Source organism: Pan troglodytes, chromosome 13, assembly GCF_028858775.2.
Source record: "Pan troglodytes isolate AG18354 chromosome 13, NHGRI_mPanTro3-v2.0_pri, whole genome shotgun sequence".
In the NCBI taxonomy this organism is placed as follows: domain Eukaryota; kingdom Metazoa; phylum Chordata; class Mammalia; order Primates; family Hominidae; genus Pan; species Pan troglodytes.
Genome location: NC_072411.2, coordinates 105,311,710 through 105,339,123, shown reverse-complemented (window position 1 = coordinate 105,339,123; position 27,414 = coordinate 105,311,710). Strand labels below are relative to the sequence as shown.

Sequence of the window (27,414 nt, the reverse complement as noted above, 5' to 3'; positions counted from 1 at the left end):
AATTCTCTTAATAAAGGTTATAAACTCACCATATTCATAAGTTCTTTAAGTAATTCCAGTGGTGGCTGACCCAGGGATTTTAATACTTCAAGCATATGTGTATAACCAATTCTTTCTTTAAATACTTCCTAGGGGATGGGAAGACAATATATCAAAGTACATTTTCAAAGACTGAATATGTTGGAATATTAAAAATATTAAATAATACTCATTTATGCTAATTAACTTAATATTAAAGAAAAGACACGAATTCACTATTTGCCTTCTTAAATCATGTCTTCATTTTAAAATAGATTCCATATAACTTCTGCAGTAATGAAGTTATAATTATCTACCAAAATTCAAAATAAATGAAATTAACAATAACTGTGTTATAGAATTATTATATTATTTGCAGATTAGGGCATATGACAATTCTTGTATTTTCTTCACTTGATTTGTAATTACTATAGTAGTAGTTAAGTCAAAACAAAAATAGAGGAAAAAATGAGGAGACTGTAGGTAAGAGGAGTCAGATATCAGCCTAAAAAGACCCAATTAAAGAGTTCCTGCCAATTTTGAATAGTAGTCAGAAAGAAACTGAGTACAAAGAGTTTTCTCTCTGCTACTTGTATCTAAATGGTCTGAATTATCTGGAACATCAAGTTCATTTTAGGAAGTTCTATGTCACATGTATTTTTGAACCAGTAGGCACCCAAAGTCATAAAGTGAAATATAAAGACAACTGGAAAACCGAGAACATACTAAAGTGCCCCATTACCTTAGGTTGAAATATATACACTCACTACAAAATCAAAAAATTTAACAAAACAAGTAAAGCTGGTTTCCTTTAGGGAGAGAAATGGTTGAATGTGGGTCAAGAATAGGAAATATTTTCCCATTATGTATTTTTGTTATATAATCTTTTGAATTTTAAACATGCCAGCTATTATATGGACAAAAACAAAACAACTTTCAAGGAAGACTGGAACATCTTTTTTCATGTTTGAATTTCAGAATACAGTACAGGCAATCCATTATACTCATAAACCAGTTATTTAGGACTTAAAATGGTTTCCATCGTACAGCAACTAGTATTAGATGGAGATTAAGTCACAAGCCAGACTGTAAAAGTTGTAAAAGCCTATTCAATAGGAACCTAACCATGAGTTATGTCAACATTTCTAAGGCAAAAGTTAGAGTCTCCTAACACAAACCAATGTAATCTAAGGAATACAATGAAAGGCATGTTTCAGAAAACAGGGAGTAATTAATTCACTTCTGGTACCAGGAAGGTGAGGCATAAAGTATATTAGATGTGGCAGATAAGAGTGTAAAGTAATAATAAAAGTCACTGACATGTATTTAGCACTTATCATGTGCCTGGCACTATGCTTACCACTTCACACAGATGACCTCACTAATCTTATCAGCATATGAGGAAACTATCAGTATAACTGGACAGAAGAACAGTCAGTGGCAGTGAATGAGAAGAGACAGAAAACTCTAAGGGTTAGTGAATACAAGAAGCAGAATTTCCATGGCCATACAACCTGGAAAAACTAGTATCAAATTGATAGGCTATTCAAATGTGAAAAATGTCATATTTTAGGCAGTCATAAACTGACTAAATAAAGGGTCATTACTTTATTAGTGAAGAAAAACTCTGATATAAAACTTAATTTTTTAAACTCATGAACCACAGAACCACTTAAAAGTATCCTTCCAACACCAGTGCTCATGTCCCATTCTTTGCCAACACTGTAAATCCTATCAGTTTGCAGTTCAATCATTAATGTCTTTTAAAATCTTAAAGCAGTGCCTATAGGGGTTTGTCTTTAAAATTATCACAAGTATAGGCAAACAATAAATAACCTCATTCTTATATTAAGATATTTTGTGAATGATTTTATTTCAGATGTTAAACCACATGTATTACATACTTTCATACATCACTTCAGAATTTACATAGTGAAAATCAGCACATCTATTTAAATATTTTAAAACTTGGAGATACATCAGGCTAACAGCAGATCTTTCAACAGAAACCCATACAAGCCAGAAGCAACTGGGAGCATATATTCAGCTTTCTTTTTTTTTTTTTTGAGATGGAGTCTCGCTCTGTCACCCAGGCTGGAGTGCAGTGGCGCGATCTCAGCTCCTGCAAGCTACACCTCCAGGTTTCACACCATTCTCCTGTCTCAGCCTCCCGAGTAGCTGGGACTACAGGCGCCCGCCACCATGCCTGGCTAATTTTTGTATTTTTTTTTAGTAGAGATGGGGTTTCACTGTGTTAGCCAGGATGGTCTCGATCTCCTGAACTCATGATCCGCCTGCCTCAGCCTCCCAAAGTGCTGGGATCACAGGTGTGAGCGACTGCGCCCAGCCATATTCAGCATTCTTAAAGAAAAGAGGCTGGGCGCAGTGGCTCACACCTGGGATCCCAGACTTTGGGAGGTTGAGGGGGGAAGATCACGAGGTCAGGAGTTCCAGACCAGCCCAGCCAAAATGGTGAAACCCCACCTCTACTAAAATACAAAAATTAGCCAGGCGTGGTGGCAAGCACCTGTAATCCCAGCTACTCTGGAGGCTGAGGCAGGTGAATTGCTTGAACCCAGGAGGCAGGGGTTGCAGTGAGCCAGGATTGCATCACTGCACTCCAACCTGGGCAACAGAGCAAGACTCTGTCTCAAAAAAAAAAGAAAGAAAGAAAAAAGAAAAAAAAGAAATTCCAAAGAATTTCATATCCAACCAAACTAAGCTTCATAAGTGAAGGAAGAATAAGATCCTTTTCAGAGAAGCAAATGCTAAAAGAATTCATTACTACCAGACCTGCCTTACAAGATATCCTGAAGGGAGTGCTAAATATGGAAAGGAAAGACCATTACCAGCCACTACCAAAACACACTTAAGTACATAAACCCATGACACTACAAAGCAACCACACACACAAGTCAACAAGTCTGTATAATAACTAGCTAATAATATGGCAGTAGGATCAAATATGCACAGATTAATACTAACCTTGAATGTATATGGGCTAAATTCCCCAATTAAAAGGCACAGAGTGGCAAGTTGGATAAAAAACCAAGACCCAGTGGTATGCTGTCTTCAAGAGACTCATCTCACATGCAGTGACACCCATAGGCTTAAAGTAAAGGAATGGAGAAAAATCAACCAAGCAAATGGAAAACGGAAAAAAGCAGGGGTTGCTATTCTTACTTCAGACAAAACAGACTTTAAACCAACAAAGATCATAAAGACAAAGAAGTTACATAATGATAAAGGGCTCAATTTAACAAAACCTAACTATCTTAAATATATATACACACTCAACACAGAAGCACCTAGATTTGTAATTCTTAGAGACCTACAGTATACTTGGACAGATCATTGAGGCAGAAAACTAACAAAGATATTCAGGACCTGAACTTAACACATGACCAAATGGACCTAGTAGAGATCTACAGGACACTTCACCACAAAACAAGAGAATATACATTCTTCACATCTGCACATGGGACATATTCTAAAATCGACAACACAATCAGACATAAAATAATCTTCAGCAAATTTCAAAAAACCAAAATCATACCAACTACACTCTTGAACCATAGTACAATAAAAATAGAAATCAAGACTAAGAAAATTGTTCAAAACCACACAATTACATGAAAATTAAACTGTCTACTCCTGAATGACTCCTGGGTAAATAATAAAATTAGAGCAGAAATAAATTATTTGAAACTAATGAGAAGATACAACATACAAGAATCTCTGGGACATAGCTAAATCAGTGTTAAGAGGGAAATTTATAGCACTAAACGCCCACATCAAAAAGTTAGAAAGACTGCAAATCCAACAACCTAACATCACAACTAGAGAACTGGAGAAACAAGAGAAAACCAATCCCAAAGCTAGCAAAAGGCAAGAACTAACCAAAACAGCGCTGAACTGAAGGAAATTGAGACATCAAAAACCATACGAAAGATAGGCCGGGCACAATGGCTCACATCTGTGATCCCAGCACTTTGGGAGGCTGAGGCGGGCAGATCACTTGAGATCAGGAGTTCAAGACCAGTCTGGCCAACATGGTGAAACCCCATCTCTACTAAAAATACAAAAATTAGCCAAGCATGGTGGCATGTGCCTGTAATCCCAGCTACTCAGGAGGCTGGTAGGAGAACTGCTTGAACCCGGGAGGCGGAGGTTGCAGTGAGCTGAGGTCGCGCCACTGGACTCCAGCCTGGGTGGCAGACAGAGACTCTGTCTCCAAAAAAAAAAAAAAAAAGAAATACAAAAGATCAACAATTCCAGGAGTTGATTCTTTGAAAGAATTAATAAAATAGATCACTAACTGAACAAAGAAAAAAAAGAGAGAATATCTAAATAAACACAATCAGAAATGACAAATAGGACATTACTACTGACCCCACAGGATACAAAAAACCCACAAAGACTACTATGAACACCTCTATGCACACAAGCTAGAAAACCTAGAAGAAATGGATAAATTCCTAGAAACATACAACCTCCCAAGATCAAACTAGGAAGAAAATGAATCCCAGTACAGACCAATAATGAGTTCCAAATTTGAATCAGTAATAAAAAGCCTACCAATCAGAAAAAGCCCAGAACCAGAAAGATGCACAGCCAAATTCTATCAGATACATAAAAAAGAGCTGGTACCATTCCTACTGAAACTTTTCCAAAAAATTGAGGAGGAAGGACTCCTTTCTAACTCCTTCTATGAGGCCAACATCACCCTGATACCAAAACCTGGCAGAGACACAACAAATAAAGAAAACTTCAGGCCAATATCCTTGATAAACATAGACGCAAAAATCTTCAACAAAACATTAGCAAACAGAATCCAGCAGCACATCAAAGAGCTAATCCACTATGATCAAGTAGGCTTTATCCATGGGATGCAATGTTGGTTCAACATATGCAAATTAATAAGTGTGATTCATCACATAAACAGAACTAAAAACAGAAACCACAAGATTATCTCAATAGAAACAGAAAAGGCTTTCAATAAAATTCAGCATCGCTTCATGTTAAAAACCCTCAACAAACTAGGCACTGAAGGAACATACTTCAAAATAAGAGCCATCTATGACAAACCCACAGCCAACATCATACTGAATGGGGAAAAGCTGGAAGCATTCCCCTTGAAAGCCAGAATAAGACAGGGATACCCTCTCTCACTACTCCCATTCAACACAGTACAGGAAGTCATAGCCAGAGCAATCAGGCAAGAGAAAGAAATAAAAGGCTTCTAAGTAGGAAGAGAATAAGTCAAACTCTCCCTGTTTGCAGACAATATGATTCTACGCCTAGAAAACCCCATAGTCTCTGCCTAAAAGCTCCTTGATCTAATAAACTACTTGAGCAAAGTTGCAGGATACAAAATCAATGTACAAAAATCAGCAGCATTCCTATACACCAACAATATCCAAGCTAAGAGCCAAATCAAGAATGCAATCCCATTAACAATTACCACAAAAAGAATAAAATAACTGGGAATATGGCTAACCAGTGAGGTGAAAGATCTCTACAACAAGAATTACGAAACACTGCTGAAAGAAATCTGAGATGACACCAACAAATGGAAAAATATTCCATGTTTATGAATAGGAAGAATCAATACTGTTAAAATAACCATACTGCCTGGGCTGGTGTGGGGGCTCACGCCTGTAATCCCAGCACTTTAGGAGGCCGAGGTGGGCAGATCATTTGAGGTCAGGAGTTCCAGACCAGCCTGGTCAACATCGTGAAACCCTGTCTCTACTGAAAATACAAAAAAATTAGCCAAGCATTGGTGCACACCTGTAATCCCAGCTACTTGGGAGGCTGAGGCAGGAGAATCGCTTAGACCTGGAAGATGGAGGTTGCAGTGAGCTAGGATCACGCCACTACACTCTAACCTGGGTAAGAGAGCGAGACTCTGTCTCAAAGAGAAAAAAAATGACCATACTGCCCAAAGCAATTTACAGATTCAGTGCTATTCCTATCAAACTACCAGTGGCATTCTTCACAGAATTAGAAAAACCTATTTTAAAATTAATATGGAACCAAAAAAGAGCCTGAATAGCCAAGGCAATCCTAGACAAAAAGAACAAAGCTGGAGGCATCACATTACCTGACTTCAAACTACACTACGAGATTACAGTAACCACAACAACATAGTACTGGTACAAAAACAGACACATAGACCAGTAGAACAGAAAAGAAAGCCCAGAAATAATGCTGCACACCTACAGCCATCCAATCTTCGACAAACATGACAAAAACAAGCAATGGGAAAGGGCTCCTTTTCAATAAATAGTGCTGGGATAATAGCTAGCAATATGCAGAAGATTGAAACTGGACCCCTTCCTTACAATACACAAATATCAACTCAAGATGGATTAGACTTAAATGTAAAATAGAACCTGGCAAAGATTTCATGATGAAGCCATCAAAAGTAACTGCAACAAAAACAAAAATTGACAAATGGGACCAAATTAAACTAAAGAGCTTCTGCACAACAAAGGAAACTATCAACAGAGTAAACAGACAACCTACAGAATGGGAGAAACTATTTGCAAAACATGCATCCAACAAAGGTCTAATATCCAGAATCTATAAGGCACTTAGACAAATCAACAAGTAAAAGCAAATAACCCGACTAAAAAGTGCGCAAAGGACAAGAACGGACACTTTTCAAAAGAAAACAGGGCTGGGTGTGGTGGTTCATGCCTGTAATCCCAGTACTTTCGGAGGTCGAGGCAGGCGGATCACCTGCGGTTGGGAGTTCAAGACCAGCCTGGCCAACGTGGTGAAACTCCATCTCTACTAAAAATACAAAAATTAGCCGGGCTGTGGTGGTGCACACCTGTAATCCCAGCTGCTTGGGAGGCTGAGGCAGGAGCATCACTTGAAACCAGGAGGCGGAGGTTGCAGTGAGCTGAGATCGTGCTACTGCACTCCAGCTTGGGCGACAGAGGGAGACCCTACCTCCAAAAAAAAAAAAAAAAAGAAAAGAAAACATGTAGCCAACAAGCATATTAAAAAATGCTAAACATCACTAATCATTAGAGAAATGCAAATCAAAACCACAATGACATACCATCTCACACCAGTCAGAATGGCTATTATTAAAACATCAAAAAGTAACAGATGTTGGCAAGGTTGTGAAGAAAAGGAAACACTTATACACTGCTGGTGGGATGCAAATTAGCTCAGCCATTATGTAAAGCAGTCTGGCAATTTCTCAAACAACTCAAAGCAGAATTACCATTCAACCTGGCAATCCCATTATTGGATAAATACCCAAGGGAATATAAATTGTTCTACCATAAAGACACATGAACATGTATGTTCATCATAGCACTATTCTCAATAGCAAACACATGGAATCAACCTAAAGCCAATTGTAGACTGGATAAAGAAAATGTGGTATATATACACCATGGAATACTACACAGCCATAAAAACAAATGAGATCATATCCTCATATCCCTTGCAACAATGTGGATGGAGCTGGAGGCCATTATTCTAGGCGAACTAACACAGGAATAGAAAACCAAATACCACATGTTTTTACATATAAGTGGGAGCCAAACACTGAGTTCATATGGACACAAAGAAAGGAACAATAGACACCAGGGCCTACTTGAGGATGAAAGGAAGGAGGAGGGGGAAGATTGAAAAACTACCTATTGGGTACTATGCTTATTACCTGGGTGGCAAAATAATCTGTACACCAAATCCCCATGATATCCAATTTACCTATATAACAAACCTGCACATGTACCCCTGAACCTAAAATAAAAGTTAAGAAAAAAAAAAAAAAAAGCTGGAGGATATATGTTTCACCTTAGCAGCTGGAGATTTGTTCATTACTGCTGTCAAAGCCTGAATGGTTGATATGGCCAAACAATCCAATTGTCCTTGAAACACCTATTGAGGGGGAAGGGGAAACAAGAAATTAACAAATGTGCTCACGATTTTTATTGAGTTAGGAAACCTTTGGTCTGAAAACCTGAAAAAATAATTACTTGACATGCATTACATTCCTCTTCTGATGAAATGGATTTCTGAAACACTATAACCTGCAAGGAAAGTTACCTATTTAAAAGAAAAATAAACCACATGTCAAGGAGGATAAGGCAACATTCACTTATTACATTAAAATGTTTTGAGAAAAAAACAAGCTTAACACATGCTTTTTAAAAATAATGGACAATCTCAAGAGGAAGGGAGGGAGGTCTATCATTCATTGGAAATCCTATTACTTTTTTTTTTTTTTTTTGAGATGGAGTTTTGTTCTTGTTGCCCAGGCTGGAGTGCAATGGTGCAATCTCGGCTCACTGCAACCTCCGCCTCCCAGGTTCAAGTGATTCTCCTGCCTCAGCCTCCTGAGTAGCTGGGATTACAGGCATGCGTCACCACGCCCAGCTAATTTTTGTATTTTTAGTAGAGACAGGGTTTCTCCATGTTGGTTAGGCTGGTCTTGAACTCCTGACCTCAAGTGGATCCACCCACCTCGGCCTCCCAAAGTGCTGGGATTACAGGTGTGAGCCACCACGCCCAGCCAGAAATCCTATTATGTTTTAATTCCCCTTCAAAACTACACTTGAACCATCCAGGTTTAAATTCCATTTGCATGTATAAAAAGACAGCTAAAATAATCTTGTTTATCTAGCTTCCAAACCCTGTGTTAAAACTAAGATGGCATGTGCATATGCCAATCAATTATACTTATAAACAATTAAATATATCTATTTTTATATTAAATGGAAAATTTGAGGCAGACACAGAAAATGAAATACGTATCTCTAAGTATTGTCATGTTTTTGAGAAGGCAACTTTTAATCCTAAAAGTTGTATGAAAAAATAAAAACTAGCCTAATTTTGTCTATTACTGTTTAAGTTTCATCAAAAAGAAGAGATATGTTAAATTCCAGGGCAGTGTATTTATAGCAAAAACAAAAACTAACATCAAGAATATTGAAAAACTGAACATGACTGTTATATCAGGCTTAGACAATCATGAAAGCATAGAATCACTTACAATTTGGAATTGTAATGTGAACCTCTAAGAGACTATAATAATTGTTTTATTAATCTACATTAAGTAGGCCTTAAGAGGGATTAACATTTATACAGAAATCTAAAACAATATTCTGTAAATTGGCATTTCACATCTAGAATAAAAAATAATGAGATGATAATGTGTCTTGTTATACAAAAATTCTATTTATAAACTTGGACATTAACACAATGTTAATAAAAGACAATATGTAAGTTTATTGGAAATATTTTGGAAGAGAAAAATAACGTCAATTTTTAAAGGTAGTTTTTTTTCAAACTAAATTACCTAATGTATTGAGAGAAGCAACATAAATCACATATTTTTGCTTTATTATACCTGTATAGACTTGAATTTCTAGAATACAAAAAGTCAAGTTTTATGCTAAATTAACAGAGAGTTCAGCATCTTCTTCCCTTCCTCCAAGATTCAGGTTGTCCATTGAATTATAATCATCACTTGTCAATAAGAAGCAAAGAATCAAGATATTAACAATGACCATACATATTCACAAAGAAAGCCCTAAGGTCCCAATATACCACAGTGCTTAGAAAAGTCACCACCAGGTGGACAGCATTGTACTGAGATCCCATTCCTGTACTTTATATCTCCTCAAATTGAAAAGACCATACACACGTAGAGAGAATGGAATGGTACTGATTGTTTGTATCAACCACCAAGATATTTATCCTTTAGATGAAAGCAATTTTTAACTTTTTAGTAATTTTCAAAAATAATTAATAAATATTAGAATTTGACAATGTTTGTGTATTTTAGGACATAAGAAGAAAAGCACAGGAATAGTTATTCCCATTGGCTGATTTTGGACTTCAGCTGAAACAAGATGCAGGCTTTGTAGATACCTGGTCCTCATTCATTTCTGTCAGTAATTTGTTGGCAAGGTCTTTCTCGTTCTTGTCTGCCACCTTATTGTTAGCATTTAAAAATAGCTGTTAAAAACAGAGACAAGAATAATGGAGAAAGAACATTAAATTGTTACCTATAAGCAGCAATGAAGCTTAAATGGGTTTCCATGTCTCTTGAAAATAAACCCAATAATTCCCTTGTGAAATATACTACACTTTTAGAAATTAAAGATTATTCACTTTTTGGATTATGAACTAATAGGAGTTTAGATATTTCTCTCTTGGAATTCAAAGTTACTAAAATAAGAAACAATGGCAATAATTAGGACTAGTTAATATTCCCAAATTCTTAAAGAATCAGCAGAGAATGTCTCACACTGATATGGTTTGGCTCTGTGTCCCCACCCAAATCTCATCTTGAATTGTAGCTCCCCAAATTCCCATATGTTGTGGGAGAAACTTGGTGGGAGTTCTCATGGTAAGTGAATAAGTCTCATTAGATCTGATGGTTTTATAAAGGGAAGTTTCCCTGCACAATCTCTCTTCTCTTGTCTGACGCCATGTGAGACGTGTCATTCACCTTCCACCATGATTGTGAGGCCTCCCCAGCCACAAGAAACCGTGAGTTCATTAAACTTTTGTAAATTGTCCAGTCTCCGGTATGTCTTTATGAGCAGCATGAAAATGGACTAATACACACAAAAAAGAAGGAAAGCTGTTACTGACACAAACCAAAGATACCGTAGTACGTAACACCCAGTATGGTTCTATAGTTAAGGAAGTTTGTGAAGTGCTATCAAACTAACTTTAAAAATGGTTCTTTCTAGAAGTACTTCCTCAGAGTCTCAAATATGCTAATGGGTACTTTGACAAGGGAGGTCAGGGTGCAGCATTTCCAAAATTTATCTGACCACACATTTTGTTAAAACATTAGTTTAAAAGTATTCTCCAAAGTCATCAAGAATTGAGCTTCATTTATATTCATTTGTATTCTGTAAAGGAAAATTGAGATTATCTCTAGCATACATGGGCATTACCCTCTTCTGAGTAAAATAAAGAAATCAAGTATTTTAGTTTCAGTATATAAAAGTCAGCATCCCAAAAGGCCTTCAACTTGCCCACAATTTGAAAAAAAATTCAAATGATACTCAAAGGGAGAGACAGATTTATAAAGGAATTTATTAAGAGCATGCTAAGGAAGAAGGTTCTTAGGAAGTTCTATTATTTCAGAAATGAGAAAACAAAAGGTCGAGTTACATGCTGAAATATGCAATATAAAATAAACTGCATAGAGGTATGGTATTATATGTTATGCAAGAGTATATGTAAGGCTTAACATAACAATAAATTGATATATACACTACAGGCCTTGGAATCAGAGACCTGAGTTTGAATTTTGGTTCTGCAACTTACTGGCTGTCTGATTTCAAGGAAAACTACTTCTCCAAGCTTTTCTCAAAAATAGGGAGAAAAATATCTCATCAAATAGCTATACATATTAAATGACATAATCCACGCTAGCTTATTAGCATAGTATCTGGCACATAACAGAGACTTAACAAATGAAAGGTGTCAGCTGGGTGTGGTGGCTCATGCCTGTAATCCCAGAACTTTGGGAGGCTGAGATGGGCGGATCACCTGAGGTCAGGAGTTCCAGACCAGCCTGGCCAACATGGTGAAACCCTGTCTCTACTAAAAATACAAAAACTAGCCTGTAGTCCCAGCTACTTGGGAGGCTGAGGCAGGAGAATCACCTGAACCCGGGAGGTGGAGGTTGCAGTGAGCAGGGATAGAGCCACTACACTCCAGCCTAGGTGACAGAGTGAGACTCTGACTCAAAAAAACAAACAAACAAAACAAACAAAAAACAAATGAAAGGTGGTATTATTACAAGCAAAGGTTTTTAAAGGAATAATATTTCATATTTAGGTCAAGGGAAACAAATAGTCAGATAAAACTGGTCGGTGTAAAAATGAGTAAAATCTTTCCAGAAAGCAATATAGCAATCCGTAAGAAGAATCTTTAAAACAATTCTTGGGCCGGGCGCGGTGGCTCACGCCTGTAATCCTAGCACTTTGGGAGGCTGAGGCAGGCGGATCACCTGAGGTCAGGAGTTCGAGACCAGCCTCAACATGGGGAAACCCCGTCTCCACTAAAAATACAAAATTAGCAGGGCGTAGTGGTGCATGCCTGTAATCTCAGCTACTCGGGAGGCTGAGGCAGGAGACTTGCTTGAACCTGGGAGGTGGAGGTTGTGGTGAGCCGAGATCGAGCCATTGCACTCCAGCCTGGTCAACAAGAGCAAAACTTCGCCTCAAAAACAAACAAACAAACAAATAATTCTTATTCTTTAACCCAGTAACTGTATTTCTAAAAATCTACCCTAAGAAACAGTCAAAAACACCAAGATTTTAGCAGCTGTAAAGACTAGGTAATGGTTTTGAATTCTTCTCCTTGCTACTAAAGATAATAGTTTTCTTCTTTGCTTTTCTCTTCTTTTTTTGAGACGGAGTTTCACTCTCGTAGCCCAGGCTGGAGTGCAATGGCGCAGTCTCAGCTCACCGCAACCTCCACCTCCTGGGTTCAATCAATTCTCCTGCCTCAGCCTCCTGAGTGGCTGGGATTACAGGCATGCGCCACCACGCCTGGCTAATTTTTTTGTATTTTTAGTAGAGATGGGGTTTCACCATGTTGGTCAGGCTGGTCTGGAACTCCCGACCTCAGATGATCCGCCTGCCTTGGCCTCCAAAAGTGCTGGGATTACAGGTGTGAGCCACTGAGCCTGGCCTATTCTTTTCATTAATTCAAGTATCTTTGGGCAGCTTAAAAAATTTACATTAATTCAAATCATATCCCTGTAATTTGGTAAAACAAAAAAACTGATAAATGCTTAAGGTTCATCATATCTATCATAAAAGTTAAATGTATGATTTATACATTTATACATTTAAATGTATACATTTAATTATACATTTAATTTATTATTAATTAAATTATACATTTAAATGTATACATTTATTATTAATTAAATTATACATTTATACATTTAAATCATACATTTAAAATCATAAATGTATGATTCCATGGAATTGTAAAGTACTCTACAGTATGATGAAACTCATTTGCCAAGCGGAGAAGCCTTTACACAAATACTTACGGAAATCAACGCATACTTAAATAGGCTGACGAATCTCATACAAAAAGAAAGCATGAAAACAGCAGCAGCCAGCTTAAGGTTGTCCATCTGATTCATAAATTGTTTATGATATTTTAAACTTTATTTGCCAAAGTTTCCAATGGGTCTAAATAGCAAAACTGTCTTTATTCTATACTACTATATAAAAAGAACATAAAGGATTCATTTCTTTACTAACAAACAAATAATTTAAACAAAAAGTAGTCGTGGACATCTGTGGCATCATGCGGTATATTTGGGGAGTTAGGTTTTCATAAGATTTCAAAGATTTTTATATATTCAGGAATCATATCAACTATGTCCATAAAATGTTTTTATATCAATAAAACCTTTGATTCTCCTATATTTAATATACAGAAAACATTTTTCCCTACTGACTAAACTGTGACCTTAAGTTCCAGTAATACAATTAGAAAATTATATATTACAATGGACTTAGGGTCAGAAAACCTGGGTTAGAAATCCTACCTCCATCAATTATTAGTGTTGACCTTGGGCTAATCATTTAATGCCTTAGGACATTTTTCCTTATTTGTATAATGAAGAAGTTTAGAAGCTTATTTCAAAGATTCCTCTTTGTTGTGAAGACTTAATGGCTTCAATGAATAGTGATAAATCTAAAGTAATTCTGACAAAAAAAAAATTCCAGAAATAAGGAAGACTATTGCTGCCAGCAGGGAAGGCCCAGGTCCCAAAGCTTGGTTTTCCCTGTTTTTTTGCTTGTTTTTGTTTTTTTGAGACAGAGTCCTGCTCTGTCACCCAGGCTGGAGTGCAGTGGTGTGATGGCTCACTGCAACCTTCACCCTCTAAGTTCAAACGATTCTTCAGCCTCTCTAGTAGCTGGGATTACAGAGGTGTGCCACCATGCCCAGCTAATTTTTGTATTTTTAGTAGAGACGGGGTTTCGCCATGTTGGCCAGGCTGGTCTCGAACTCCTGACCTCAAGTGATCAACCCGCCTTGGCCTCCCAGAATGCTGGGATTACAGGCATGAGCCACCACCATGCCCAGCTAGTTTTCCCTCTTTAAAGGGATTTCTTCTCCAGCATTTTTGTTTCAAAACAAAATGTGATAGGTGGTATCAAAGAATTAACTTTTAAAGGTCATGATTCCGGATGTAAATTTTAATAAACTTTGGCCTATAAAGAACAAATATTAGCTCACCATCATGATAGCTATGACAAACAGCTTTGTATTTTTTAAAAAGATATTCATATCAGAAATTTGTTATATCTGAGTTTCATACACTGAAGAAAAACCAATGCTAACAAATTTTAGTAGGAATTATATTGTATCCTAGAGATGACCCTATAAAGCAGATTCTTTTTTTTTTTTTTTTTTTTTTTTTTTAGACAGAGTCTCCCTCTGTCACCCAGACTGGAGTGCAGTGGTGTGATCTCGGCTCACTGCAACCTCCACCTCCTGGGTTCAAGTGATTCTCCTGCCTCAGCCTCCCCAGTAGCTGGGACTACAGGCACGTACCACCACGGCTGGCTAATTTTTTATATTTTTAGTAGAGACAGGGTTTCACTGTGTTAGCCAGGGTGGTCTCAATCTCCTAACCTTGTGATCCGCCTGCCTCGGCCTCCCAAAGTGCTGGGATTACAGGTGTGAACTACCGCGTCCAGCGGATTAGCAGATTCTTTACACATGTGAGATGTTGGCTTTATCACTGAATTTGTCTTTATAACAATTTACTTCACCAATATATTCTTTACTATTTGATTTTGATGCTATTCTTTACTACAGTGAAGTGACATAAATGCTTTCAGAAATATCCCTCAAAACAGTGTGAAAAAATTCAAGGAGCTGATACTAAAATCTTTATTCTGAATTACTCTCATAGAATTAACCCCTGGTATTCCTCAGCAGGAATTCAATGAAAAGAATACCTCAAATAGAAAGGTAAAAGCTCTTTGAAGTAGTTTCATTTACAAAGGCTTTATGAAGCTCTCTAAAAAATTTCTGATACCATCATGATACATGGAAATATCCTATATCCTTTTTTCTTTTTTTGAGACAGAGTCTCACTCTGTTGCCCAGGCTGGAGTGCAGTGGTACGATCTCAGCTCACTGCAACCTCCATCTCCTGGGTTCAAGCAACTGTTCTGCCTCAGCCTCCTGAGCAGCTGAGACTACAGGTGCGCACCACCACACCCAGCTAATTTTTTTTTTTTTTTTTTGTATTTTTAGTAGAGACAGGGTTTCACCATATTGGCCAGGCTGGTCTCGAACTCCTGACCTCGTGATCCACCTGCCTCAGCTTCCCAAAGTGCTGGGATGACAGGCATGAGCCACCATGCCCAGCTTAGTTATGTACTCTTCCACATTGCTGCTACATGTATAAATTAGTAAAAAAATTCAAAAGCAAATTGCATATATATCAAGAACCTTAACCATATTTCTGCTATTTTTCTACTTTTCTATATTTTCCAATGAGTTACAACTTGTTTTTACACAATATTCTGTTCCCTAATTTAAAAAAGAAACAAGAAAAGTGTATGCCCTATGACCTAGTAATTCTACTAGAAGTAAAATTCTATTTTGGAAATAAATTAAGTTCCTACTAGCAGGGTGTAGTTAAGTAAATTATGGTACATCCACTTAATACAATATTATATAGACATTAAAATTATGGCACATGAAAATAATGAAATATCTTAAATGAAACAAAAGTACAAAATTACATGCATCAAATGCTCACACTAGTGTTAATGCATAACAAAAAAGACTTTACAAATCAACAAGAAGACAATAACAAATCTGATTTTAAAATGGGCAAAGGACTTGAATAGACATTTCTCCAAAGATAGATGTACAAATGGCCAATAAGCACACAAAAAGGATGCTCAATATCACTAATCATTAGAGAAAGGCAAATCAAAAGCACAATGAAATACTACCTCATACCCATTAGGACAGCCACTATCAAAAAAGAAAAAAGACAACACTACTGCTGGCAGGGATGTGTAGACATTGAAAACTTTGTGCACTGTTGGTATGAATGTAAAATGATACAGCTACTATGGAAAACAATACAGAAGTTCCTCAAAAAATATTAAAAAGTGAATTACCATATATCTAGTAATCCTACTTCTGGGTATATACACAAAAGAACTGAAAATGGTATCTTGAAGAGATATTTCTATATCCATATTAACAGCAGTAGCCAAAAGGTGGACGCAACCCAAATGTCCACTGATGGATGAATAAGCAAAATGTGGTATATACATACAATGGAATATTATTCAGTGTTATAAAGGAAGGAGATTCTGACACATGCTACGACATGGACGAATCTTGAGGACACTATGCTAAGTGAAATAAGGCAGTCATAGAAGAAAAAATACTATATGATTCCACCTTTATGAGGCATCTAGAGTAGTCAAATTCATAGAGACAGAAAGTAGAATAGTGGTTTCCAGGGGCTGAGGAGAGAGGAAACCAGGGAGCTGTTTAATGGGTATAGAGTTTTCATTTTACAAGATGAAGAGCTCTGGAGATGGGCTGCACAATAATGTAAATGTATTTAACACCACTGAAGTGTACACTAAAAAATGGTTAAGATGCTAAATTTTTATGTTATATATATTTTAACATAATTCCTTTCCTTTCTTCCTTTCCTTTCCTTTCCTTTCTCCCTTCCTTTCCCTTTCCCTTTCCTTTTCCCTTTCCTTCCTTTCCTTCTTTTCTTTTCTTTTCTTAAGACAGAGTCTTGCTCTGTCACCCAAGCTGGAGTGCAGTGGTGTGATCTAGGCTCACTGCAACCTCCGCCTCCGGGGTTCAAGCAATTCTCTTGCCTCAGCCTCCCAAGTAGCTGGGATTACAGGCATGTGCCACGACACCTGGCTAACTTTTTTGTATTTTTAGTAGAGACGGGGTTTCCATGTTGGCCAGGCTAGTCTGGAACTCCTGAACTCAAGTGATCCGCCCGCCTCGGCCTCCCAAAGTGCTGGGATTACAGGCATGAGCCACCGTGCCTGGCCCCACAATTATTTTTAAAAAGACTTTAAAAATGCCTACAGGCTAGAAATAATCATATATAATTTATTTTATTTTTCTATATTTACCTTTTTTCCTATAAGAAGTAACATTTTCATAATGAAAAAAATAAGCTTTACCTTAAAAGTAAAAAAATGCTACTTCTACTGGATGCTCTCAGTTGTAAGTGAGAGCTAATCAATGGGTACACATGAACATATAAAATAGAATAACAGACACTGGAGACTCCAAAAGGTAGGAAGATGAAAGGAGGCTTGAGGTTGAAAAATTATCCATTGGATATAATGTTCACTATTTGGGCAATGGGTACACTAAAAACCTAGAGTTCATGGAATATATCCATGTAACAAAACTGCACTTGTACCTCTTAAATCTATAAAAAAAGTTTTTTTTAAAGACATCCTATTTCTTACATGAGAACTTATAAGGTGAATAATTACAGCCAAACATTCAAGCCAGTTATGTGGGTAATAATTAATTTAAATGTGCATTTAAAAAATCAATCCATATGTCATAAAATAAACTTCAATATGCCTATTTTAAAATTATGCCCATCAATAGCAGACGCAAGATATGTTCATTGTTAAAGAAAGATTTTTCTGAAATTTGACTTTAAAACATTTTTCTCAAAGTGGCAAAGGAAAATATTTCTAACCAATTAAATTTTATTCTTTTTAAGTTAAAACAGAAAATGAAAAGAATCACTTTCAAAAAAGAGACAAAAGTAGATATTTAGTAAATTTATTCATCTGAACACAAGCATTTCCTCTACTGCAACATCCACGATGTCCTAGAGAAAAATGGTGAAAATATTTGATTCTGCAAAAAGAAGTAACTGTCTTTAAAATGTGGTTTCAAATTGTAACATAAGACTGACCTTTAAGATTTATGAAGCTGAATGTGCTTCTTTTGTATTTTAGAGCTTAGGTTTGTTAAACTGACCCCTAATTTTGTGGTGTGTGTGTGATCCTAGGTTCTCGTGTCTCTTAAATGCTACCCGCCTCTAGTTATTTTATTTGTTTGAGCTTCATAAGACTTCACTGAGTTGGTGGTCGCTAGATGGCCTAGTTTGTGCAAATATGTGTTGGTTTCTCTCCATATTCCTTTAGAGTTTTATTGTTTACAAGTTTCTCTTTTGTATTGAGAGAAAAATAGCCAAAGCATCTTTGACACCTTTTCTGCGACAGGCAGAAAGACCTGAAACAAAGTGGGGATCTTATTTTTTTTTTTTTTTTGAGATGGAGTCTTACTCTGTCACCCAGGCTGGAGTGCAGTGGGGTGATCTCGGCTCACTGCAACCTCCGTCTCTGGGGTTCAAGTGATTCTCTTGCCTCAGCCTCCCGAATAGCTGGGATTATAGGAGCATGCCACTATGCCTGGCTAATTTTTGTATTTTTAATAGAGACGGGGTTTTCCATGTTGGCCAGGCTGGTCTGGAACTCCTGACCTCAGATGATCTGCCTGCCTCGGCCTCCCAAAGTGCTGGGATTACAGGTTTGAGCCACCGCGTCTGGCCTAAAGTGAGGATCTTGAACCATCCTTTCTTTTCTGTTCTCCTTACCCTATTACCTACTGGACCAGATGTTTTGTCCTGAAAACTTGTCTCCTACTCTGCCCTCTTTTACATTCCCCTCCTCCAAAAGAAACCTATACACCCACACACATACTTGGTTAATTCTTGGGGTATCTCTGCAATTCTTAAATGATTTATGCAAAAATCCAGAAGAAGCTAGGAACTCTCCATCCCTTGTTCCCAATCTCCCAAGTCAAGACCTTTTCTTGATGTGATTCATGTCAAATACTTAGGACACTGCTGTATTTTGGATGGATCAAACCTACTTAATCTTTCATCTTAAGCAGATAGAAACAAATGGGGGCCTTCCATGTAGAAAGTGGGGTCTGGAGGGCAAGAAAGGGAATATGAATATATATCCAAGTCACTCTGGAACTTTTATGTGGGTATAAGAAACTTATGTCAAAGTGGCCACAAGATTGTTTAATAGGAGATAGAAGGATATAACTCCATGTTTACTGCTAGAAACCAAAGCTTTGTGTGAAATTTTGAATTTATGGGGACAGAGGGAGGGTACCTGTGTGTTCTTTCCCTGATCCCTTCCCCTCATTCCTGAACTGCAGGAGACTGAGCTCCTTTGGGCTTTGGTGACCCCATCACTGAGGGGTTTATTTGATAGTTGATTTTGCTGTACTGGGTACTTCCTTTCCCATTTCCTAATCATTCTGTAATACACATGCTGACTCTTTTCCCTCCCCTCCTCCTTTCCCTGGGAAGATACAATCAATCAATAAAGACTTACTGGTAGTGAAAAAAATTGTAATGAATCCTAATTTTCAAATTAATCATATTCCTATATCATAATAATTTAAAATTTGTTAACATAGTTATACAGAAAAGGAGAGTAGTCTCCCATTGGAGTTTATATCATTTAATACATGATGTAGCTGTTCTAATACTTTTAAAATAAGCCTGAGTTTTCGATTATAAAATACTAGCTATAGAGTAAAGATGAAAAGGGAAGAGGAAAAGCATTTTTATGCCCCTTTTTTGGCAGAGAGTTGTGCAGCCAAGCAAATTTTTAAACCAAATACATTTTGCTTCTGATATTTATTCTGCTCCCTTACCCTAGCATAATCCTGTTGTTCTAGGCAACGAACTGCAAATTTAATCGATTTTCAACTTTATTTATTAAGCTTCTACTGTGTGCCAAATACCTAATGATGGGAGAGAAGAGATTAAAGTCAGCCTGCTTGCCTTCAAATAGACCACAGTTGAGTATGAAACACAAAAAGTTTAAGTGTCACCCCATAGACTTCTAAAAGATACTAATATGTATCTATCTAGACCCAGCAGCATCAGAAAATATTACGTAGTAATTTTTTTAAAAGAGCAGAAAAGAAATTATTTCAAGTAGCTATAAAGGCATCAAGGAGATAGATTTAAAAAGCATGAATAAGAAAACATGAAGGGTTTAATAAGGGTCTTTCTAAGAAAGGCTTAATAGGCAGGCCTTGAGTCAGATGTCTTAGAGCCTTGCACAAGTCATGGTATGGAGATTTAAAAATCACTAGAATATTTTCATGGTTTGGGAGAACATGTTAAGCAAAGGATTGATACGATAACATTGATGTATCAAAGAGATAGTTTTGGCTTCAATGTAGAAGGGGATAAGGGTGAAAAGGGGCTGGGCTCGGTGGCTCACGCCTATAATCCCAGCACTTTGGGAGGCCGAGGCAGGTGAATCACGAGGTCTGGAGTTCCAGACCAGCCTGGCCAAGATGGTGAAACCCCATCTCTACTAAAAATACGAAAATTAGCCAGGCACGGTGGTGGGTGCCTATAATCCCAGCTACTTGGGAGGCTGAGGCAGGAGAATCGCTTGAACCCAGGAGGCGGAGGTTCAGTGAGCAGAGACTGCGCCACTGCACTCTAGCCTGGGCGACAGAGCAAGACTGTCTCCAAAAAAAAAAAAAAAAAGAGTGAAAAAGGAGAAAACAAGTAAATGTTGCCATAATCTGGCAAAAAAATTAAAGCCTGAAATAAAGCAATGACAGTGAGAATAAAAAGCTGTATTTGAGAAATGTTTAAAAAACGAAATTGTCCACTTTGGTGACATAAGCAGATGTGGGAGATGAGAGATCAGGAAAAGCCGAGATTGATTTCCAAGTTCCTCCTTTGAGAAACTGGGTCGATAACGGTGCCTTTGACTTAAATTAGAAATACAAGAAAAGCAGGCCAGGCACGGTGGCTCACGCCTGTAATCCCAGCATTTCTGGGGGCTAAGGCAGGCCAATCACCTGAGGTCAGGAGTTCAAGACCAACCTGGCCAACATGGTGAAACCCTGTCTCTACTAAAAATACAAAAATTAGCCAGGCATGGTGGCAGGCACCTGTAATCCCAGCTATTTGGGGGGCTGAGGCAGGAGAATCGCTTGAACCCAGGAGGCAGAGGTTGCAGTGAGCTGAGATCATACCACCTCACTCCAGCCTGGGTGATTTAAGCAGCTGTAGGGATAAGATAAGAAAGGGGAGACTAAAGAGTAGGGGATGAACTGTTCCATTTTAGATGTGGCAAATTTGAAAATTTTGAGAGACATTCAAGTGGAATTCCTCAAGAGAGCTGAACTAACAACAAGAAATTTGGGTATTATAGATGATATCTAAAGCCACACATCCAAAGGTGAGACATCCAAAGGATAAGCAAATTAAGAAAGGTTGGAAAAAAGAGCCTAGAACCAAACAGGGAATGCCAGTATTTTTAGAAAGGGTAATATTCCAGAAAGACTGAAGAGGGGCCACAGTGATACACAGTAAAAAAGATCAAGGTAGAAAAGAAGATGAGTGTGTTGACATTTCAGAAACAAATTTTTTTTTTAATGTTTCAAGAAGTCTGTTCTCCATATTTCATATTTTGGCATCAAAATTGTTTTGCAACAAAATATAATTGTACATTGTGCAAAATTCACTTACAAACATATTAAGGTTTCTACAAATCTGCATTAACTTCCACAGCCTCTGAACAACTGCAGAAAAGGTTAACACTGATAATGGAAAAGCTATCAAGTAGCTGGTTGCTTCAAAATTTTGTTTGTATTAATGTTATAATATGATTTTGAGCTATCAAAAATATATTTACAAAAGTATCCTATTGATATTATTCAGCTTGATGTGGGATCTTACTTTTTCATTAATAGAAATATATATTTTTACATTAGGAAGTATGGGAATTATTACCAGTTTTCATCTATGAGCAACAATTTTGGAATTCATATATTTATTATTGTATGGGAGAATCAATATGCTATCAATGTTTCCATTTACAATGAGTATGTATTACTTTAATTGTAATAAAAAATGTTATTTGACCCTGAAAGGGCACCAAATCATTTATGAATTTTATTTAAATTATACAAACATATCACATATTTGGAGAGAAGAATGGAAATAAACACCCAAAATCAACATTTAGGTCATTACATGGTGTAAAAGTTAGGAATAATGGCCATGAAGTCAAAAAGAACTAAACTGAAACTCTCGCTCTGAAACTTCGTGCCTAATTTATAAAGTAGTCATTATGAAGACAACATATATTTTGTGACCTCAAAAGAAAAGTGTCTGATACACAATTGGTACACAATAAATATTGGTTAGATAAATCATTTAATTAAAAAGCTATGTCTCGGCCAGGCACGGTGGCTCACGCCTGTAATCCCAGCACTTTGGGAGGCTGAGGTGGGCAGATCACAAGGTCAAGAGATGGAGACCATCCTGGCCAACATGGTGAAACCCGGTCTCTACTACAAATACAAAAAATTAGCTGGGCATGGTGGCGCCCGCCTGTAGTCACAGCTACTCGGGAAGCTGAGGCAGGAGAATTGCTTGAACCCAGGAGGTGGAGGCTGCAGATTGCACCACTGCACTCCAGCCTGGCAACAGGGTGAGACTCCATCTCAAAAAAAAAGCTATTTCTTATACAAAAACATTATTCAGTGAATGACATACAATTTGAGTTAGAGTAATAGGTTTGCACCAAGCAATCCACATGTTTTATATAACACTCCCTATAATCAGTGGCCTGTATTTACAGGGTATGTAACTTGGAGTCTACAAACTGTGGTAGAAGACAGTGTTTCCATGAGAAACAATTGTTTTTCAAAGACTCATCTTAGTATATTCAGACACAAATAGTTAGAAGAGCTCAGAAGCAACTAATTACTTAAAGGGCCTCAAGGATATTTCTGGATGGAATGAAAATAATACACGTCATGAACTGAAATTCTTCCCATACAAAGAAATTCCAGTTTGACTACCTTTAAAGTATTTAGACAATTACAAGTGATTTAATACTAGTTTCAATTCAAGATAAAACTTGGTTATGTAATTAAATGCAAACAGAGATTAAGTATAAAAATTAGTAAAAATATGTTCAAATGTGAATCAAAACAAAAACAAAAAATAGCTTCTTAAAATCAAAGACAACAACAATAATAGAAAAATACCTTGCAGTTCTGTAGCAGTCGTATGAGATGTTCAAAGCAATTGCTGTTAAGAAAAATGGCCTGAAGAACAGGTCTATCTGTACAATCTAACATGGCTGTGATGGTATCTAGGAAAATAAAAAGAAAATCATCCATGTAAAAATGAAAATTTGGGATCATATAAACATTTACTCTAATCATTTTTCTTTTTAATTTTTAAAACAACTTTGATGTTCAGTATTTTTAAAATGACACTAACACACAAAAGCACATAAAAGCATTTTTATGCCTTTAGAAGCTATACACCAAACAATTAATGTTCGTTATGAGTGAGTGGCAGGATATAAATAACTTTTCTTTTTACTTCTCTGAATTTCCTAGTTTAGCTCTAATGAAAACGTTTTACTTCTAAAAGGAACTATCAGTTAATAATATTTGTATTTAACAACCTTACATGGAAACACAATAAGAAATCATAATATATTGGTGAAGGAGCTTGCAGAGCATAGAGACAGAGATAAATAAGCAGAATGACACAAAACAACCAACACAAAGAGAAGGGAAGAGAAACACACACACACACACACACACACACACACACACACACACACACACACACACAGGCTCTGAGGAAAAAAAGAAACAAAAACGGAGGCCCTCTAGAGAAAGGGCAGATTTTTGAAGCGACCTCTACAGAGATGTTATAGAGGCACATACAAAATTCACTGTATGTGACTCTTTACCATAGGTTACTACAAATGGTGCTTTCTGAAAATTTACTTTTCCTAGAATTTCAAAGTCTTAGCTAACTTTCTTTTTCACATTGATGCTTTTAGGAGATTACACTTTCAAAACAATATAGAGACTTGACTTTGTTATTGTTAAAGCAAAGAGGTTGTAACAAACACATCAATTCTATATAAATTATTTTGAAGTCAAAGTCTAAGCAGTCATATGATATCTGAATTAAACAATCAATACTTTCCATACAATGGCCTTGTATTTCAAAAGAAAGTGGTAGATATGAAAATAAAAAACAGACTCAGAAAAAGTTGTCATTATGTAATACTTACTCAGCATTTTGATCTGTAGAGCAATAAATCGGTTTTCCCACTGTCTGGACCTTCTTTGATTAGGTAAAGCTGAATGATCTGAATTTAGCAATTTAAAATAGTTCTCCAGAATAGTACTGGTTTCCACTTGACGCTGATCAGAGTTGCTACTGAGAAGGATATGTACCACTTCTGTAAGGCACTTCAGAGTTAGTTCTGCCTTCCTACCCACTTCTTCAGGATCTCCATCCTCCCAGGAATCACAATCTGCCAATACTCGCATAAGAACTTCCATAGTGGCTGGAGAAATTGCTTGCAAAGCATTCCTCTGAAACATTAGAGACAATAAAAATGAAACCTAAACCTAATGAAGTTGTGTATGTTTGCAATAATGAGAATTTAATACATCTGCAGGCAACCTTTTCTTTTAATAAACACATAAAAATTTGTAACAGATACTCTGATAGCCACTGCTAGTGGTTCATACATATTAAATCTTCCCTTCCTCTCAGAAAACTCACTTTACACTCTCTCTTGTGGCTAAGGGTAGCCATGTGACATAGTTCTGGTCAAGGATATATGGTAGTAGACTATGAAGAGGGTATCATTTTATAAACAAAAAGGGAAGGACCCTTTGCTCTTAGGCCTTTCACCTTTTCCTGCCTAGAATGTAAACATAATGCTTGCAGCCACCTTTATATCATGAAGAGATAAGTCCATGATTAAAGTAGCAGGCTACAGAAAGAATAGGAATATTGAAGGACCTCAGTCCTTGATGTTCTTATTGAGTTGTTGTACCAGCTCAAAACTGCCTAACCCTGGATTTCTTAGGCAAAATGAAACATAAAAAACAACCTCAAATCGATTAAGTCTCTCTAAGGTTTTCAGGTTGGTTACAGAAAATCCATCACAACTGATTTAAACATGTAAGATGACTGGTTTGGTTTTGATTCTACAAACATATTTCTGAAATTCCATATACTAAGTAATTGGTAGCTATATGTCAAGGTGACCAGAAGAACACAGAAATAAACAATATGTATTGCCCTAAATTGTCAAATTACAACATAATGAAACAGAACATAGTCATGCAAAATTATCTGAATTAGCACTTAAGCCATTAGGACTGTTTTCATCAATAATTATCAATATAATACATAATATCAACAACAATAATTACTGCTATGGAAGAAACTGCTAATGGCCCACCCAATATTCAATTTCCTTCACCTTCCTTATTCAGAGAAACTGATGTTTTCCTGAACACATGGCCACCCAGAATAAATTCACATTTCCTAGCCGCCCCTGCTGCTAAGGAGGCCAAGGAAGCAAGTTTTATCACATTTTTTATGTGGACATATTTTCCTTCTCTATAGTCATATGACCAAGTTTGGCAAATGAGATCAAAAGACAGGGAGTGTCAGCTTTTCAGGACCTCTTTATTTTGTTTTTTATTTTTTCAGACAAGGTCTTCCTCTGTCACCCATGTTAAAATGCAGTGACATGATCATGGTTCACTGCAGCCTCAACTATTCAGGCTTTGGCCTCCTGAGTAGCTGGGACCACAGGTGTGCACCATCATACCTGACTAATTTAAAAACCTTTTTTGTAGAGACAGGGTCTCCCTGTGTTGCCCAGGCTCGTCTTGAACTCTGGGGCTCAGAGATCCTGCCACCTCGGTCTCCCAAAGTTCTGGGATTATAGGCGTAAGCCACCGTGCCCGGCCTCAGTATGTCTTTAAAAGATACTTGACACATGCCATTTGTATCCTTCTTCCTTACCCCCTCTATCTTAGAGCCCCAAATGTGAACATAATGGCCAGAACTCTAGAAGCTATCTTGCAGCATGAAATAGAATAGTAAGCATGACAGATTGACATTCAAAAGAAAACTGAATCCCTGAAGATCCCAGAGGCACCAGATTAACTCTGAATTATTTATTGCTTTGTTTTTAATTAGAAAAGTAACTTAAGCTGTTTTAATTTTATTAACTGCTACATAAAGCAAATCATAGATCTAACTGATAAAACTTTTATTTACTTAGTTTTTAAAAGTACAAGTACTTTGTTAAGTGCTGTACATATATTATGTCATTTAGTCCTTACAAATATCCCATAAATGTTACTATTTCTGTATCATAAATAAATAAACTAAAACATATGTAAATAGTATATCCAAAGTCACATAACTAGTTAGAGATGGACACTCAAACCTAGGTCAGTCTGGCTACAAAATCTTTGTTTTTAACATAACACAAAACAGGACAGGTTTCAAATATGCCAATGGGAAGCCCAGATATGATGCTTTGGGAAAGGAAACCAGTAATTAGACTTTGATTTTTCTGATCTTTATGACATGACCATTCTTTAGCCTTTATATATTCAATTCCTCTAAACACCCTTATACTAATGCCATATTCAACAAACAACTTTCCAACTTTGATATAAATCCCACTATAGCTATGCCTGGATCACAAGGATTTTTGGTACATAAAATAATAAATTGGACTTCCAGTATCTACTTGATTTTAGTGTTAGGTTTCATTATGGAGGTCTCCTGGGGTTTGACTACCCCTAGGCACTAACAAGAACAAGTCTCTGTGTTTTCGAAAAGAGAAGGGGATCCAATCAGCTTCTACATTAGTCATAACAATGCCACTTCCATTTTTATTCCTGTATACTTAATCATTTTTTCACTGTAGTAGAGAAATGATAGAAATGGGGAAATAATGATCCAAAAGAAGGAAATCAGCTAATACTGGAATGTGATTAAGCAAACTTACACTGAAAAATAAGATTCTGGTCACCATCCCTCTCACTACAAGGAGACTCTTTTCTTCTACTAGGGTGAAGAGGAGAAGGTCACACAGACCACCTGGAAACCTAACTAGGGACTCTGGCTAGGTGCCAAAAAAAGGACAGGACAAATAAAACAAAAGAAATGGAAATTTCACTAGTGCTCTGGAGGCTAACAAGGTACAAGAGTAAAAAGGAATAAAAATATATTTTTTAAAAAGGCCATTGAGCATAAGGGCCATGCAATGAAAAAAAAACATACAGAGAGAAAACAAAACAGAGCAAAAACAAGGAGGAAAGGGGAATTGCATTAATACAAACAGATAAGAAACTCTTTTTTTTTGAGATGAAGTCTCGCTCTGTTGCCCAGGCTGGAGTGCAGTGGTGCGATCTCGGCTCACTGCAAGCTCCGCCTCCCGGGTTCATGCCATTCTCCTGCCTCAGCCTCCAGAG

General features: G+C 37.0%; 1 protein-coding gene across 17 annotated transcripts in view; it reads right to left on the bottom strand.

Moving 5' to 3' along the window:
* NBEAL1 (neurobeachin like 1) overlaps window positions 1-27,414 on the bottom strand; it is a 210,354-nt gene that overhangs the window by 117,213 nt on the left and 65,727 nt on the right. For 11 of the 17 annotated variants that reach the window (XM_063791572.1, XM_063791576.1, XM_054680089.2 and 8 more), the window contains 5 exons: window positions 24,189-24,495; window positions 23,137-23,243; window positions 9,922-10,008; window positions 7,843-7,926; window positions 30-128 (listed from right to left, as the gene is read on the bottom strand). In XM_063791572.1, coding sequence (XP_063647642.1) covers window positions 30-128; window positions 7,843-7,926; window positions 9,922-10,008; window positions 23,137-23,243; window positions 24,189-24,495 — 684 coding nt within the window. The remainder of the gene's footprint in view (window positions 1-29; window positions 129-7,842; window positions 7,927-9,921; window positions 10,009-23,136; window positions 23,244-24,188; window positions 24,496-27,414) is intronic. The other 6 variants (XM_525997.8, XM_009444031.5, XM_063791571.1 and 3 more) reach the window with 1 other exon arrangement.